Genomic DNA, 18,002 nt, shown 5'->3' on the forward strand with positions numbered 1-18,002 from the left:
ACTAAACTTTTAGGTTTGTATCTTAATTGTAACAGGAGCTGGTAATCTCAAATTAAACTTGTTTGCAAAAGAATAAATAGTGGTTATTACGCAATATTGCAATTGAAGTTTTCTTAAAATGGAACAGTTATTGAATGTTTATTCTTGCTTGGCCTACGAAAGCTGGAAGTCTTTGAACGAAAAGTCCTAAGGAAGATATTTGGACCTATTAATGAAAACGGAGTATGGAGATCCAGGTACAACCAGGAACTCTACCAATTGTTTAACCGTTATGTCAATACCCAAGTACCTGATACGGGAATCTATACCCGTGCTACCCAGGTACCCGACATTGTTTCGGTAAACTTCGCTTGTACATTCCGAAAATAATACAATTGGGATTTTTCCTTGTTTGCTATCAGTGTTTATTTAACTGTGCTTACAAGTTGTTAATATTTTTGTGACTATATGCGTGTTTTATGTTGTAATTACTTGTAATAATGGCAAGAAGAGAAGTGAGTGCTAGCGAATTTAGAAGGTAAGTTATTACTGTTTATTTTTACAATGTTTTATACATAGATCATTCAATTTTAGAATGACTGACGTATGAAAAGCAACAGAAGTACTTGCAACAATTTATAGACGATATAGATGAGGAAGTAGACAAAAATATCGAAAACCAGGAATCAGATGAGGACTATGTTTCGCAAAGCAAACTGGATGGAGATGAAGCTTCTGACGTAGAGGACGTTTTTACTGATATCAATAATAAGATTGAAATCGATACCGACGGCGACGATAGTAGTGATGAAGATTTTGACGATTTTCAAGAAAGTTCTTCCCAAAGTGATGTTCTGGTTGCAAAAGATATAACGATTTGGCAACGAAAACCGTTTACTGCAAGTCGAACACTGAAACGTAACCTTTTGCGTGAAAAAACGGGCCCAGTACGTTCTACTAAAACTCTTTCGATTAGAGATACATTCAAATGTGTTTTCAGTGACGTAATGTGTGACATAATTATACGCGAAACCAATCGAAAAGCTAATAGCGTTTGTGAAAAGTATAATGTTGAAAACCCCGACAAACCTCGAAATGTTTGGAAGTCACTCACAACAGAAGAATTTGATGCATACTTAGGTATTCTTATTACAGCAGGAGTACGGCATTCAAATTCAGAGAACTCGAAAGATTTATGGAAAACAGACTCTCATCCTTTGTACCGAGCAAGTATGGGCATAAATCGCTTTTGGAGCATCAGCAGATTCTTACGGTTTGTCAATGACAAAACACGTGCAGAACGTTTGCAAAATGATAAAGCTGCAGCTATTACAGATATATTCCATCATCTCAATGATAATTTACGTCGTAACTATGTACCGTCGGATTCTCTTACTGTGGATGAACAGTTATTTTCTTTTAGAGGTAGGACACGTTTCACGCAATATATGCCAGCAAAACCTGCCAAGTATGGCATCAAGGTTTGGTGGGTTTGTGAAGCCAATAATTCGTATTCACTTACTGGACAAATTTATACTGGAAAAAATTCGACTGGACGTGAAACTAATCAAGGTGAACGCGTAGTAAAAGATTTGTGTTACCGATACAAAAATTCTGGACGAAACATAACAATGGATAATTTTATCACAACTCTTCCACTAGCCCGTCTCCTGTTGTCTTGGAATTTATCATTAGTTGGTACTTTGAAAAGAAACAAACCATATATTCCACAAGAAGTGCTGCCTTCGCCAGAGCGTGAGCCTGAATCGTCATTACACGGATTCAGTGCAGATCGATTTACTATTTGTTCATATGTACCAAAAAAGAAAAAAAGCGTTATCTTGCTGTCAACAATGCATGACAACGATAATGTAAGTGGCCCAAAAAATAAACCTGAAATAATTCAGTTCTATAATACAACTAAAGGAGGCGTAGACAACATGGACAAAATGGTTTCTCATTATTCCACTAAACGCAGAACTTTGCGTTGGCCAGTAGCCTTCTTTTACAATATTCTAGACGTAGCTTGCCTAGCAACCTATATAATTTATACAGAGAATAATCCACAGAGTTCTACTGAAATCAGTAAGCGTAGAATTTTTCTACAAGACTTAGGGAAACAACTAGTGATGCCTGCAATTTCTGCTAGATCTAAAGTACCAAATGTATACCGAAATTTTTCATCAAGGTCAGGAATTGAGTGTGTGTTAGGAAAACCTCTACCTACACATTCAAGTAATACTGCAGAGTCATTACCACTTCGAGATTCCACTGGACGCCTCAAAATTGTTGGAAACTGCTACATTTGTATGTCTTTAGCGAAAAAGCGGCTAAGAAAGACACGAAAATCATGTAATGTTTGTAATCGTCCACTATGTAACGAACACTCAGTAAATATAAGTAAGTGTGGACAATGTGTTTAAAATGTAACTTTTATTTACGTTTCCATATCACTTTTATTATAAAAAAAAACTAGACAGAGCTTCATAATTTACTAAACATTAGTGTTACCCGGGTGCCACGGGTGTGGACGTAATGGTGTAAAAACTGACAGGTAATTTTAATATATTATATGCATTTTTTTCTTTGGTTTTTATTATAAATCTCTTCGTTCTAAATAATTTTAGGAATAACTAGAAGCTCGAATAAAAATATTTATACTATCGTCAATGATTCAGATAAAACAATTACCAAGGATACCCAGGTACCTGAGTATAGACACAAAGGTTAAAGAGGCATCGATCTCAGATTTCCTTAAACTTCAGAGACATCTATGGGCTGGTCATGTAGTGAGAATGGAGACCGAAAGATCGCTGAAGAGTCCTAGATAGTAAAATGCAGGGCGCAAGACCAAAAGGAAGGCCACGGAAAATGTGGGAGGATGAAGTGAAAGAACGCGCAACATTTGCTAGACGTGAGAATCTGGAGACGATCGGCAAGGTTGGTGGAATAGACTGGAGGAGAGGGCAGGGCTTGATTTGGGCTGTAATGCAATTGGAGAGTGAGATAATATAGCATACCTGAGTACATACAAGAATTAAAAAAAAATGTAAATGTTTTCTTTGCATTTCTAAATTTCTGTTTAATTTCTAGGCTTCTAGTACACCTTAACCATTCTCTTTGTAATTTCTAGTTTTCCCATTTTTGTTTGTTAACATTAAATCCAGCTAAATAGTTAAAACGATCGACAATATCAAAGCTGTACTCCTTTCCCTAGATGAATATTGCCAGTATGTGCGTCTTATGAAATTTCTCATCACATAAAAGAAGAGCATCTTGCCACATCTTTCATCTGGCTATCGCAACTGAATTATTGTTTCCATAGCAATAGCTGGTGCCAAAAAAAAAAATAAAACAAATTACCAAAAAATCACAGTATATTCAAAAACTTTATACAGCACAATATAAATTAAAAATCAAGGTTAAACCTATGAAACTTATCAGTTTTATTGATCATATTATAATAAAAATAGTCTGTGACATTTAAACCAAGGGTTGAAATTTCTTTTTCAGATCTGAAACAAAAAAATGTAAGTTTATTCTAAATAACACAGAATTTAGACAGTACAAATTTATTTTCTGCATGTCATATCCATTTAGAGAGAACCAATCTGGGATTTAACAACTTCACTGTCCAATAATATTTGGAAAGAACGTGTAATCATCAACTTTGAGATATAAAAAAAAAATTGGTAAAATATTACATTGTACTCATAGTTGCAATCTATATGGAAATAAAAATATAAGCATAATAGCATATTGAACAGCGTTTTCTCACAAATCTGTTATTTCATCTCGGAATCTCTTCTAAACGATGCCTTGAGGGTCCTTGCATCGGTGGTCTTGACGTTTCAACTGTTGTGGCCACAAATCCAAGATAATGTCGAATGATTTTTTCTTCTAATTGCAGTACGGTTAATGTAGCATTTGTAGCTTCATTATACACACATTTAGCGTTGATTGCTACTATAAATAGCAAATCAACGGCCAGTTTCTTTTAGCATGTTAAATTTTTACGTAGAGGTGAATGAAATGATGCAAGTTGGTCAGCAATATCTATTCCTTTTTTTGCATCATTGTATGCAGTTGGTTTCATTTTTATTCCCATTCTTTTTGTGCTAATCATCAGGACTCGTTTATCAAGCCCCTCCTTTCTGTATTTTAGATTCTTTAAAAGTGGATCAATTTTCTTAGTTTTGCTATCATTATTTGGCTGAATTTCAGGAAAATACTAACATCTAAGAATGGAAATAAATCCATTCTACGACATATTTATGCGATGATAAATGGGAAAATTATACAACACATCTAATTTTCAATAGTTTTCCATTTTAGACATTTGGACAATATCCAAAAGTAAGATAACACCAAAGAATTTTTTAAGTTTTTCTTTGTCAACATCTTTCCATCTAGTCATTCGACTGTTATTGTTCGTTCGCATCTGTTTCAAAATCCAGACATAATTATTTGTATGAATTACCATTTCCTCAATTAAAAAGTCATTTAAAAAGTATTCAAATATTTTTATGACGCTTACTTGACTGGTTGAATCCGTGATTGCATCAAAGTTTTGAATTCCCGAATTTCGAAAACTGTTTTCCCTTCCCTGTCGACAATACATTAGACGACCACACTACCTCCTGCTGCAATATGCGTTCTTCTTAGTGTAAGTTTGGTTAACTGACGCCGCTTAGTTGGTATTTTTTCTTTGGGCTGAGCTACTTGTGAAGTAAGAATGTTTGCACTATGTTTTTTTATAGTATGCTTGAAGCATCTAGAATCTCTTTAACGATTTGTAAATTTGCTTATTTAGGCATTAGACATTTTCTACTATACTGTCGGTCAACTGTCTTGTTCATCAATTTGCTGCGGAAAATATTCGTCACCACTGTCACTACAAAATCATCAACGATTTCATCTTTATCTGATTCTTCTAATAATCCTAATAGTTCTTGATCAGTTAATCTCTTTGACATTTTGAGATTTTTTTCACACTGTATCAACTTCTTTATAGGTCGAATATCAGAACTTAAATAAACAGCTAAATAATAAATCGAACTATCTATAAAACCGAAATATTGCCAAACGTAGCTTTATTTTCATTACAAAGCCCGTTCAATGAATCATATATATGAGGTTTGTTTGTTTAGTTTGCATATAGTCACTTAGAGGGCGCCACCAATAAAACCTTCCGACCCAAATGTAATCTCAATCTTTTGTTGACATAAATCGAGAGTTTCATTGCGATTGCGATACAAGTCGTGTAGATACAGGGAACATTTTCGAGAAATAATTCTTTACAATTTTCAAAGAGGATTATCGCAAAAGCAATGTCTCGCTGAAATAGTTTCTGTGTTTGGGAATGAAGCATCACACCAGTCAAAATTTTTGTTTAGAAAAACGCTGATTTGACTTAGAATATATTTAGTGACAATAAAAAATCGATATTTACTGTAGTTACATGATATTTCATATTAAAATAGCATTGGACGTGGTAGACTCTTTGTAGGTATTACTATTTGCACAGCGAAGTTGTTTTAACACATAAATATTGCCTGTATGCAAATGTATGAATCAAAATAATAGATGATGAGATTTTGTTGGCGGCTATCCACATTTTGTTTGTGAAATAGTAGAGTGAAGTATATGTTTTGTTTATGGTGAAAATAATTTGGGATAGAATTAAAAAAGACTTTCAAAAAACTATTGAAGGAAAAAAATATGAGATGAAGAGATATCTGTTAGAGTCATGAATAAATACAGAACATGAAGAAAAAACGACAGAATACATAAATTGACTGATTGATAGATATCTCTAGGAAGTTTGTTACAAAATTCTATTACTAGAAGTTTACCATGAATGAAATTGAGGGGATTAAATTGAACTAATACCAAGAAGAAGAATACCAAGATATGGAAGCCGAAGAACAGGCTGGTTTTCGTGCAGGTCGATCTACAATAGACCATGTCTTCTCTATTACTCAGATAATTGAAAAGAAAGTTGCTCGTGGCCAAGAAGTCCATCTGACGTTCGTAGACCTTAGGAAAGCATATGATAGTATCCCGCTTGATAAATTATGGGAGGCACTGGGGAAAACAAATATAAATATAGAATTGATTGAAGCAGTAAAAACGTTGTACTACCAACAAACAACAAGAATTAAAACAGGAAATCTGATAACACCGGGATTCAAAGTGACTAAAGGACTAAGACAAGGATGCTGTATATCCCCAACATTATTCAAAATATACCTCGAAGCAGCACTTAACAAATGGAAGAAAAAATGTACGAATATGGGCATACCACTAATAGACTTAACTTTGTACACTCTGTGCTTTGCAGATGACCAGGTCATCATCGCACAGGACTCTGAAGACCTTAGTTACATGATGCGAAAACTATTAGAAGAGTTTACAGAGTGGGGTTTGGAAGTGAATATGGAAAAAACTGAGTACATGAGTATCGGAGGAGATCAACATAACCTTCTCGTAGAGGAAAATCAAGAGATCAAAATATGTGATAACTACAAATACCTAGGAGTAAAAATCACTCAAGACGGAAAATTAGATGCAGCCATTAAGGAACGAAATACACAGGGAAGGAAAGGCATAGCCTTACTAAACAGCGTACTGTGGGATAAAAACATCTCTAAAGACAACAAAAGAAGAATATACAACACCATAATAAAAAGTATCACAACATATGGATGCGAAGTGTGGCCCCTAAAAGACAGATCAGAGAAAATGCTTAGAGCAACAGAAATGGACTTCTGGCGCCGCTCGGCGGGAATCTCCAGACGCGACAGAATAACAAACGAGAGAGTCCGAGAAATCATGGGGGTTACACATAATATTGTTGATGACATCAAAACGACACAACTCAGATGGTACGGACACGTAAGGAGAATGCCGGAGAATAGAATACCAAGACAAATTCTTGAATGGCAACCAAGAGGTAGGCGAAGACCAGGAAGGCCTAGAAGAAGTTGGAGAGAAGGAGTTGATAAAGAAATCGGAGAAAGAGAACTGGAAGACGATCTATGGAACGATAGAATGAGATGGAGATTGGAAATCGGAAGACGTCGAAGAACGTTGTAAACCGAAATTATATATATATATATATATATATATATATATATATATATATATAAATTGAACTAATTACGATAATAGTTAATTATAACATTCAATTTGAATTTAAAAAGTATTGCAAAGCATATTTCATGTGGTCCTTACATATTTCTACCATGTAGTAAATTTTATCTAGTTATCTTGACCACTCTAATGGTTTTTCGCGAATGATTCCAAAAATTTAGATTTTATCCAGCAAACTGTTTGGATACAAAATGAAGCTTACAAAACCTAACCTTATTTTTTAACAATTTATTTCCAAAATGAATTAATACCAGATCATGTGGCTTTAATTTAATTAACACACTCAAGTTAATCTAAAACATCACACCAATTTCTGAAGTTATATCACAATTACTTCTTTTATAAATAAAAAAGTGACTTTCCACATATGAAATACAAGATGCCATAGGAAAGCCACTTAAGAATAATAATAGAAGGGAACTCACAAATGACTCTGCATTTCCCGAAGTCTTAGACGAGGCAAATTCATAAATTAAAGCTAAAGACTAAAGTAAGAGAATAACTCCCATTTTGGCTTGATAAATTTATCTGGGTTGCATCTATATGATGCAACTTATTACAAACAATTGCTAATAACTTGTCTTATTCAGTATTTTTTGGACCTACTTTAAATCAGTTGTTGTATCTAATTCAGGTTTACAAAAATAAACAATTACATTAATAGTATGTTCAAACTGTACTTGTAAGACAGTTAGTACATTAAAAATTATCAATAGTTCTTAATGTTTTGAAAATAATGGTAGTGGTGTATTAGTTTTATCCAGGATTGAGATGTACTGTGGTGCAAAAATAACCCACATGTTTATATTTGTCATTAATAAAGAAATTGTTGAAAACAACACTTTGTATGACAGATATGTTTTATTTTATCTTATTCTAATCATTTATGTGTATATAATTATTTATAATATTCCTGATTTTTGGTAGCTATAAAAAGTAATGTCAGAAGAAACAGTGGCCCACTTCTATTGCACATTAACAGTCAAACTATTTGAAAGTCATTTATATGTTCACAAAGCATAACTGATAGCACCATAATACTGATACCAAATATGTCTCCCTATTTGGTTTAAGTTGTCAACAAAATGAGATGCAGCATCCACATTTCTTGGAATACTGGATGTGGATTTTTAACATCTAATGTGAATTTTCTGTACTTCTAAACCAATAAATTCGCTTATTTACTAAAACAGTTCAACTGAAAAGTTGTATCATAGGAAAAAAACAATATTTCGACCAAATGTAGTCAACTTTGTAGGTACCGACTCCAGTCATCTCACAATATTCAAATCTGAGATCTAGATAGAAGACTCAAATTCCCAAGTAGGACTGCTTTTACTATATGAGAATTTAAGGAAGGTATGACAATTTTAGACTTAGAGAAATTTTTGACTACATGGAAAAGAAAATGGGAAGACATGGGAGTACCGGTATGGAATGAATACCTATATACGTTAAGCTTTGCAGACGATCAAGTAGTGATTGCACAAGACCAAGACGACCTCAGCTACATGATGCAGAAACTACAAAAAGAATATACCAAGGCTGGCCTAGATATTAACCTCACGAAAACAGAGTACCTATCTACAAGTGAAGAAGACATAGAAGATCTACAGATTGATGACAACGTAACAATCAAAGGAAAGGATAAATTCAAATACTTTTATGAGTTTATAATCACAAAAAAGGCAACAACAGAGGAAGAAATTACACAAAGATTAGGACAAACAAGAACAGCAATCTGACAACTTAACTCAGTTTGGTGGGATAGACACCTAAATATGAAGACAAAAACACAGATTTATAAAACATTGGTGCGAAGTATTATGACATATGGGGCTGAAAATTGGATCATAAACAAGAAAAACAGCAGTAAGACAGTAAGATAATAGCAACAGAGATGGAATGCCTGCAAAGATGCTGCAGAGTAACAAGAATAGGAGAAGTAATGACGAAATAAAGCAAAGAACATCTATAAAAACAGACATACTAACGTTTATAGAACAAAAAAGACTAAAGTGGTATGGACATGTAAGAAGAACTAGCGACAGCAGATGGATAAAGAGAATAACCAAATGGAGTCCCATAGGAAGGAGGAAAAGAGGATGACCCCGAAAATCCTGGAGGAACAAAGTAGATGACGCCATGAGTAAGAGGGGCCTAAACGATGGAGAATGGGACAACAGAGAGAGATGGAAACAGTTTGAAAACCTTAAGCCTTGAGCATTTTGCACACAAACAGAAAACTAATTTTTGCAACTTTTAAACCACAGGAGTCTTTGCACCACCATCTTTTCAAATACTATACCTTTTTCAAGTTCCTTTCTAAATGTTAATAAATTGTAAAATGACTTGTATTATTATTGTTTCAACTTCCAGATTTTGGAAGTAAAAAAATTAATATTTGAAAATTTATGAATCAGCTTTATAAAATAAGTACTATGGTTGTGTGAAAAAATTGTCCAGCACACATTTACATTAATAAAATATAAAAATTCTCAATTAATGTTCATCTTTTTGCACTTCTTTTCACAAATTGCTAAGCATAATATTCAGAATCATCATCCAACTGTCACATAACACCCAGTTCAGGATTGTCATCACTGTATGATATAGGTATTAATTCCGGTAATGTACTATAACTGTCCACAAACTCATGCGGGAGATTTGTTTTCACATTTCCCAAAGGACTAAAACTTACAAACTGTGAATCTAGATTCAGTTCAGCCAAGCTCACAGTTTCCAAGTCATCTTCTGCTACCAGAGCATCTAAATTACAAGGGATCACTTGTGGTTTTGTTATAGTAGAAGTCCTAAGTGTTTGTAATTGAGGTACATTAATTTTTTTTGCATCTTGTACTTTCACATGGTCTGTAGAGAGGGCATCTTGTGATGAAATCTGTATCATTTGCTGTTGCATTTGCATATTTTGTAGACCTTTAATGTTAAAGTTGTGTTGTGGCACAACTTTTTGTATATCAGACACTTTCATGTGGTCTGTAATAAGAACATCTTGTGGAATCTGGAGTATTTGTTTCTGCATTTTAAGCTTTTGTAGGTCTTTATTATTAAAGTTTTGTTGTGGCACTTCTATTTCTTTGATTCCTCTATTTTGTATACCAGTGATGTTGTACAAGATCTTTGGTCCCTGTGATAAATTTGGTATTACCTTCTGGCCTTCTTTAATGTGTGGATTCCTACAACCACGGCATCTACAACCAACACACGGTTTTTGGGCTACATAACAAGGACACCTTTGTCCACAGCAAGTTAACTTCCCTGGAAATCGTGTTGCATTACCACATCTACAGCCTTTTTTCTTAACATTGGTTGTTGGTCTTTTAAATAGTGGCTTTTCTAGTTCCTTGCCCTGTTGAGATACTACAGTTTTTTTCTTGTCTTCTTTGTATTTCCTTTTCAGTGTAATTTTGCTACCATTTTCTGGAGACAAAATAGAATAAAATGAAGGTGGATTAACTGAAGCAGAATTAAACATTTGAGTACTACTATACTGTGGAAGGTTAAAACAAACAGGTTCTAATATTCCATTGCTATCATCAAATGTATCTACAAGTGTAGCACCTTCATTAATTAAGTTGAACATATTATTCTCTCCTACTCCATATCTCGAAAGCATTTTAAATATAGGTTTATTTTTGATATACATACACATTGCATTGTAGCACTGCAACAAAGCATGTAGCCTTGGATTTTCCACATAATCATTACAGTCTTTACAATTATCACATGCAGGTTTAATTTTCTTTATGCCTCCACTACACTTTTTGCATACATTATGCTGACACTGGACGATTCTTGGACTGTAAGGTAGCTGTAGTAAATTTGTGCAAACAGCACAACAAAGAGAATTTCTTAAATTTGGTAGGAGTCTACTAAGGTCTTTCCAGTCTTCAGGATCCTTTGCTTTCAAAATGATGTTTGTAATTCGAACATACAAACGTGTAGAATTCACTTTTGCCCCATTCGTGAGATTCGCTGTTGCATCCATTATTATGTTTAAACACTATTCTATTTTATATACTATTTACTATATTATTCTTTCAGTTCTATAAGTTGTTTATAGTCTACAATAAACAAAATTTATGGTCTTTATAACCAACAAATGTCAAATTAAATTCTTCTTCTCTGTTATTGGTCGGTGTCAGAGTATATGTATTGTGGTCCGTGTGTATGTTGGTAATCAGCCAAGATCACTTCGAAAAATATCAAATGTGAATAGGCGAGCGGGTTTTTTGCGTTTCTATCTCACCAACCTTTTTAATTCAATTTTATATATTTTTTAAGTAGATCGAAAATTGTTGTTACCAAATAACATAACAGAAAAACCATTTTTCGAATAAATGTCTTTTAGGCGTATCTCATCGAAATAAATACTTTTTATCTCTTTTTGGGATTTTTTTTTTCTAAAAAAACACTGAATGAATTGCAATTCTATAAAAAGCTGTATAATCTTTAAACCTTCAGCTACAATTAAGAATATTTTGGAAAGGATAAATCGACGGGTTTTTGATAAAACATCTTAAGCGACAAAAATTTCAAAAACAGGTTTTGGAGTATACGATTGGTTAAACTTATTTGCACATTCCTACAAAATATCGTAGGTCACCCATAACGTATTCATCACCAATTTTATTGTTTCCTTTCAATCGTAAGCGCCGGATTTTTTGTACTACGGTGAAATTGCACCCAAAAATATCTTAAGAAACATAGCTTGACTGATTAATAATCGTAAGAGCCAGTCGTTTAAGATAGCCGGTCGAGCGCTAAGATTATTGTTTTGTTCCGAATACAGCTGAATGCCGAAAAAGGTGATGTTTATTTTCTGACTATCTGTTTGTTATTTCTCTGTTTATAGAAACGTATTGTGCAGTATTAATTTGTCCGTATTTCGGTTGTAAAATCATTTCAGTCGTTTAAGATAACCGGTCGGGCGCTTAAGATTATTGTTTTGTTCCGAATACAGCCGAATACCGAAAAAGTGCGGTTTAAATTTCCTACTACCTGTTTAGTATTCTTCTTCTTCTTCTAATGGCGCTACAACCCTTTGTGAGTCTTGGCCTGCTTAACAATGTTCTTCCATTCTGCCCTGTCGGATACTTTCCTTCGCCACTGCCTGATGTTCATGGTTTTAAGATCCCTCTCTACGTCGTCTATCCATCTTTTACGGGGCCTTCCTCTTGTTCTGTTTCCTTGGGGCTTCCATCTCTGGACTACTTTTACAGCTCGATTATCTTGATTTTCATCAGTGGTTGAGAGGGTCCACGTTTCACATCCATATGTGACCACTGGTCTAATTACTGTTTTGTAGATTCTCAGCTTAGACTCACGATTCAGTAACTTACTTTTCATTAAGTCTTTGTTTGCATAAAAGCACTTATTACCGCTAAGAATCCGTGCTTGTATTTCTTGACTGATGTTGTTGTTGTCATTTATTATTGAGCCTAGGTAGGGAAAAGTGGAGACCTGTTTAGTATTATTTATCTGTTTATAGAAACGTGTTGTGCCGCATTCATTTGTCTGTATTTGGTTGTAAAATCTGATATTTCGGCTGTAAAATCATTTTGTTCATTTAAAGGGTGTGTTTTTATACTATGGTAAGTAAAAAGTAGAATAACTTTTGTTTTTTAAAACAACAAATTGATACATTTGTAGAGTATGGCTTCAGCAAGGAGTTATAAGATCGCGTTACTGGGAAAACCCCAAAAGGATGAAGAAATAAGAGAATACGATATGTTCGAAAACATTTCGCTACAGAATAATGATGACAGCATTCAAAATCTCTCAGTTGAAACTGATATATTAACATTATCACAAAATGATTTGGATTGTTTGGCTAAGAATATTGATTAAGAATATTGATGTGTTCAAGAATACATGAAAAAAGTGGTTCCTTCTCATTACTGTAGCTCTAGCTCTTCAAAGAAATATCTACTTAATGAATTAAAGAAGATGTCTTTCTTATATAGATTGTTTATAAAAAATCTATCCGAAAAAATGTTAAAACCGATGTATCATTGAAAGTTTTCAAAAAAATTTTTAATAATGATTTTAATATTGGATTTCACATAACTAAAAAAGATAAATGTAATCTGTGTGAAGCTAAAAAGATAAAGATATTACATTTATAGAACAAGAAGTACAATATTATGAAACACATGACACAGATAAAAAAGAGAGTATGGACTTATTTTTATCTGACCAAAAAGCAGCTAAATCAGATAATAATTTTATATGCGCAAGTTTTGACATGCAGAAAGTGTTAAACGCTCCATGGGGACAATCTACTTTTATATTACTCACGAAAGTATACAAGGTACAATGAAACTATTTATGAAAGTGGTACCAGACGCGGTTTTTGTTATTTATGGGGTGAAACTGGTGATAAACGTGGATGTAATGAAGTATGTTCAATTATCTTTAAGTATTTGACTCAACTCAACCAGAGATGGAGTTAAGATAATAGCACTTTACAGCGATAGTTGTTCTGGTCAAAATAAGAACAAGGCAGTGTTAACTACGTTATACACGTTTTTACAATCAGCAACAACAATACAACACGTAAAAATTGTGTTACTTCTTCCAGGATATACTTACATGCCGTAGACTCTGTAGATACTAGAATAGAAAAATTTATTTCTAAAAGAATTGTATGGGCACTTTCTGAATGGGCTACACTAATTTCTAATGCAAGAGTTCACCCCAAGCCATTTGAAGCAATTACTGTGAAGCATAATGATTTCGTAGACTGGAAGACTAAAGCAGAAAATTTTTTACCAACAACTACTGAAGATCAAAAATTTTTTAACAGTAAATTAAGGGTACCATCACTGCAAAAACAGGAGGAGAAGATAAAGGGAAAGTATTCATATTCCGATACTGCCACCCAATTCACTTTAGAGATCTCGTCCAATTTACGCCAATCCCGGAAAGGTTTGTTTGAAAATATTTATTATGACTTATGACTATATAATTTTATTTTTAGACCGAAGATCAAACAAAGTTTTGCCGAAAGATGACAGTCTCCTTTACTCAACCCCATTACCACTTTCTCATTAAATTATAATACCTCATACAGCTGGTGCAAAAATAGGTTATTCCAGCTCGATATTGGGATGAATATCAACAAATGACATGTAGCGATGTCGTACTTGATGTTTTAGCCGAAACTGATGCAGATGATGACCTAGACTTTTAATCCTTGTTTATTTTAATTTAAATTTTCAGTTTCAGTTTCAAAATATATTATTCTTTACTAACAAAATATCGCTTATGTATCTTAACCGCCATCGTTTTAAGAAAAAATACCTGATAAAATGTCTTATGTTACATAATTCAAAAATTTATGATTTTTTTTCTATTCGAAGGTCGGAAACCAATTCTATAACGAAAAAATATAAATAATCCATGTTTGATCTTAATTTTCAATAAATTATGTATTTACAGAAGAAAAGTCCTCTCCTGTAAAATTTGCCTTTTGTTGCTTAAGATGTTTTGTCAAAAACCCATCGAAATGGTTTATATCTTGCTGCAAACATGGAACCAAATATTTCGAATATGCATTTCGAACAATCTATCGCTGTATACGAATAAGCGTGTACTTTTGCAGCGATACAGGCGCGAAAATTACTAAGACCACGAAGCATGATGAATAATTTATTGCAAATGTTATTTAGTAGAGAAAGTTTCTATACGCAATAATATTTTATGCGTTGTCTAGGAAAGTAATCACTTGAACTGTACCGTGTATTATATTTGTTGCATATTTAGAGACAAAATGAGTTTTGCCAAACTGTACTTTAACTACTATAGCTAATATAAAATATTTTCAATAGTAAATTTTCTCTCCTCACAATATAATATATCTCATACGTTATTCAAAACTTACTTATTTCTGGTAATCTTTGAAGGTGCTCTGATGTGTGTCCACCGTGACACTCTATGTTCGTTAAAAATCATAAGACCCAACACCGAAATCCATAGAGCAAACACTAGAGTCTCATGCCTTTCCCAATTTTCCAAAAATCTAACTGACATACTTAAAAATTCTGCTGCTTTGGCGACATCATTGATATCACCGAAGTACTTTAAATAATTTTCAAAAAGAAACGCAGTAAACATTTGCGGTTGCGTTGAAAACTCGTCCACTAAAGATTCGATATTGTGACTCAACCTCCAAGAATTTCCAACTTCTCTTCTTTTGGGGTTCAACACTCTACCCAAGCCATGAAAGAGACCTAAACTAAGATCTCTGGTCATCAAGCTTAAGGTGGTGCCTGTTGTTGACCGTTTTCGTTTTGTGCTCTTCTTCTCAGACTGTGTTGTTATAGTAGGAATGTCGCTGGTACCTAAAAGTGTTGTAAGTAAAAGACTGAAGGTGATATTTAACATCTAAATGATTACAAAATTTATTAAAAGAGCCATATCAGTTTATTCAATTTTTAATTTAATGTTTTAATGTTATATTTATGGTTCTGTTTATGATATCCATAATACATGTAAATATCCACTTACCTAATAAACTGGCAACATGGAATTGGTTCATGGCGTTTCTTATATCTCCAGATGATGATGCTAAAATGACTTCAATAGTTTGAGACGAAGGCTGCTTCAATATATGACTGTTTACTTTTACTAATTCTTGGGCTCTTTTTATTGCAATTTTCATCAAAGTGGAAGCACAGGCGTTGAAACTAATAAACAAAAACAAATTTTCTAATGTTCAGATACATTTAATAATAAATAAAATTACAGAATTACTAAATGACGAGTTTATAAAGTAATTGCTCAGTAAAACACTTTTTTATACAATTTCCATCCACAAAAACAGTCCAGTTTTGTTTTTTTTTTCTTCAAAAGTTAAAAAAGGGCTACTTACTTAATATGGCCAATATTGAACTTTTGAATGATATCATCAGGAAACAATGTTCTTTGTAAGTTTAGTCCCATGCTGCTTGCTTCAGTGCAAATAAAAACTACTGGTTGTTTCGTGGTATATTTACAAGTCCTAAAAATTTAATATTTATATACATATACAATATAATAGTAAGTAAAAATGATCTGTAAATAAGATAGCTAGCAGTAGCTTATAGTGCATTATATAGCAAGTGGTCCATATGCACCAGGCAAATATCCATGGTTCATAGGTAGTTAAATATGTTTTTCTACAAGTAATATATGGACACCAGTACTTTGTAGTTCATATAAGCCAAACAGATGTACTATATTAAAAAATGGACATCATAGGCGGTTAAATATAGGTTCCAACAAGTAAGATAATGCCACCAGTAGCTGGTAGTTCGTATGTGCCAGACAGATATCACTAGCTGGTAGATGTTCCTGAAAGTTGATATTTCTCCAAAAATGACTATCATAGCTTTCACAAATATTTAAATATGTTTTCCTATGAGTCCGTTAAGAGCAGAAATATCTTATAGTTCATAAATGTCAGGTAGATACTAGTGGCTGTTGGTTCATAGCTGAATGTTGATATTTTTATTTGGTGATTGGAAAACTGTAAAATAAGTTAGAATGGTTAATTGTTAATAAATTTAAATAACTACTGTAAAAATCAACATACAACCCTGCTACTGCCTAAACATTTGGGTGATTTAGTGGATAATGTAGAAAAATTTCATAAATGATCCATCAAATAGTTTAAATTGTTAATGGTTTAAAAATTTGTTTTTCCTAATAACCACCACCCAAATTTATTGCAGAAAATCTATTTATATAAAGCTATTATAAGTTTTTTTCCTTGTGGCCTAAACTTGGTAAAAAAAATTGTCAGGTGGGTCAGAGTAATAAACAGACTAAAAAGTAAAATTCTGCACATAAAACAGTTTTAAATAATCTTTTGTTACTAGTTTAATGTCTTACTATAACTTACTTATTCTCAAACTTCTACTATGAATGATGCTCACTATAAAAACTGAAGATATATTAGGTATTATGACTTTATTTTACCTAGTTATGGAAACAATAAATCACTAAGAACTCACTCTAAAACTTCAAAGAAAAGCTGTGGATTCTGAATCACTGCATTTGGAAAATCTTTTACAACAGATATTCGGCTATTTGAATTTTCAAATAGAGAACAATACTTGGACTCTGAAAAGAACTCTAAAAACTTTTCAAATTGGTTCATGCCTTTGTACTCATAATCTTGATCAACAGGGTTAATCCACTCTGTTATAGAAATATTAAGTTTCTTACATATAACACTAATTGTTGAAGTCTTTCCTGAACCAGTAGGGCCTGAGACTAACAATAGAGGTGTAAAAAAATTCTAAAACATAATGGAACAAATAAAATCCACTACATAATAAACTTATACAGTGATTACCTTCTTTTTGTCTAACACAAATCTATTAAACCAATCCTCGACTTCTTGTATCTTTTTAGGATGTACAGCAAGTTCACTAATGAGCTGTGGTGCAAGCTGTTGGTGAAAATTAAAGCATTTCTTTACAGTTACTGGAATATTTTTTCTACTGCTACTGATTTTAGTCTCGTAATTTTCTTTAATATGTTCTTTAGGTGACAAATCAACTTTTTTTGTTGCTGGCCCGAAATCAAAACATTTCCACTAAAAAGTATTATTAAAAAATTTCAAAAATACGAAATAGCAGCACAATACCTGTCTAGATCTCTTTGAAATGTCCATTATTCAATTAAAATCAAAAAATAAAATACAATACTTTATAAAAGTTACAAATATGTTTTAATTTTGAATTTGAGATTTTCAGTTTATATACATTTTAAATATGGAATAACCTTAATTTTAAATATTATTATGACGTATGACACCCTGTTAAAGCACAGAAATAAAATAAACTGACAGGCTTTTG

At 33.0% G+C, this 18,002-nt stretch overlaps 2 protein-coding genes across 2 annotated transcripts; both read right to left on the reverse strand.

The window, feature by feature from the left end:
* Positions 1–3,338: 3,338 nt before the first annotated feature.
* Positions 3,339–17,975, reverse strand: Rad17 (Rad17 checkpoint clamp loader component). The gene is made up of 7 exons (XM_072539968.1): positions 17,792–17,975; positions 17,498–17,740; positions 17,154–17,440; positions 16,031–16,159; positions 15,667–15,845; positions 15,041–15,500; positions 3,339–3,494 (listed from the first exon to the last, which is right to left on the reverse strand). Exons 1-7 carry the CDS (start codon positions 17,816–17,818, stop codon positions 3,389–3,391), a joined length of 1,431 nt encoding a protein of 476 aa, XP_072396069.1. The 5' UTR covers positions 17,819–17,975; the 3' UTR covers positions 3,339–3,388.
* Positions 7,137–11,258, reverse strand: msl-2 (male-specific lethal 2). Its single transcript, XM_072539967.1, has one exon. The coding sequence runs from the start codon at positions 11,141–11,143 to the stop codon at positions 9,707–9,709; it is 1,437 nt and encodes a 478-aa protein (XP_072396068.1). The 5' UTR covers positions 11,144–11,258; the 3' UTR covers positions 7,137–9,706.
* Positions 17,976–18,002: the final 27 nt, after the last annotated feature.

Source organism: Diabrotica undecimpunctata, chromosome 8 (genome assembly GCF_040954645.1).
Source record: "Diabrotica undecimpunctata isolate CICGRU chromosome 8, icDiaUnde3, whole genome shotgun sequence".
In the NCBI taxonomy this organism is placed as follows: domain Eukaryota; kingdom Metazoa; phylum Arthropoda; class Insecta; order Coleoptera; family Chrysomelidae; genus Diabrotica; species Diabrotica undecimpunctata.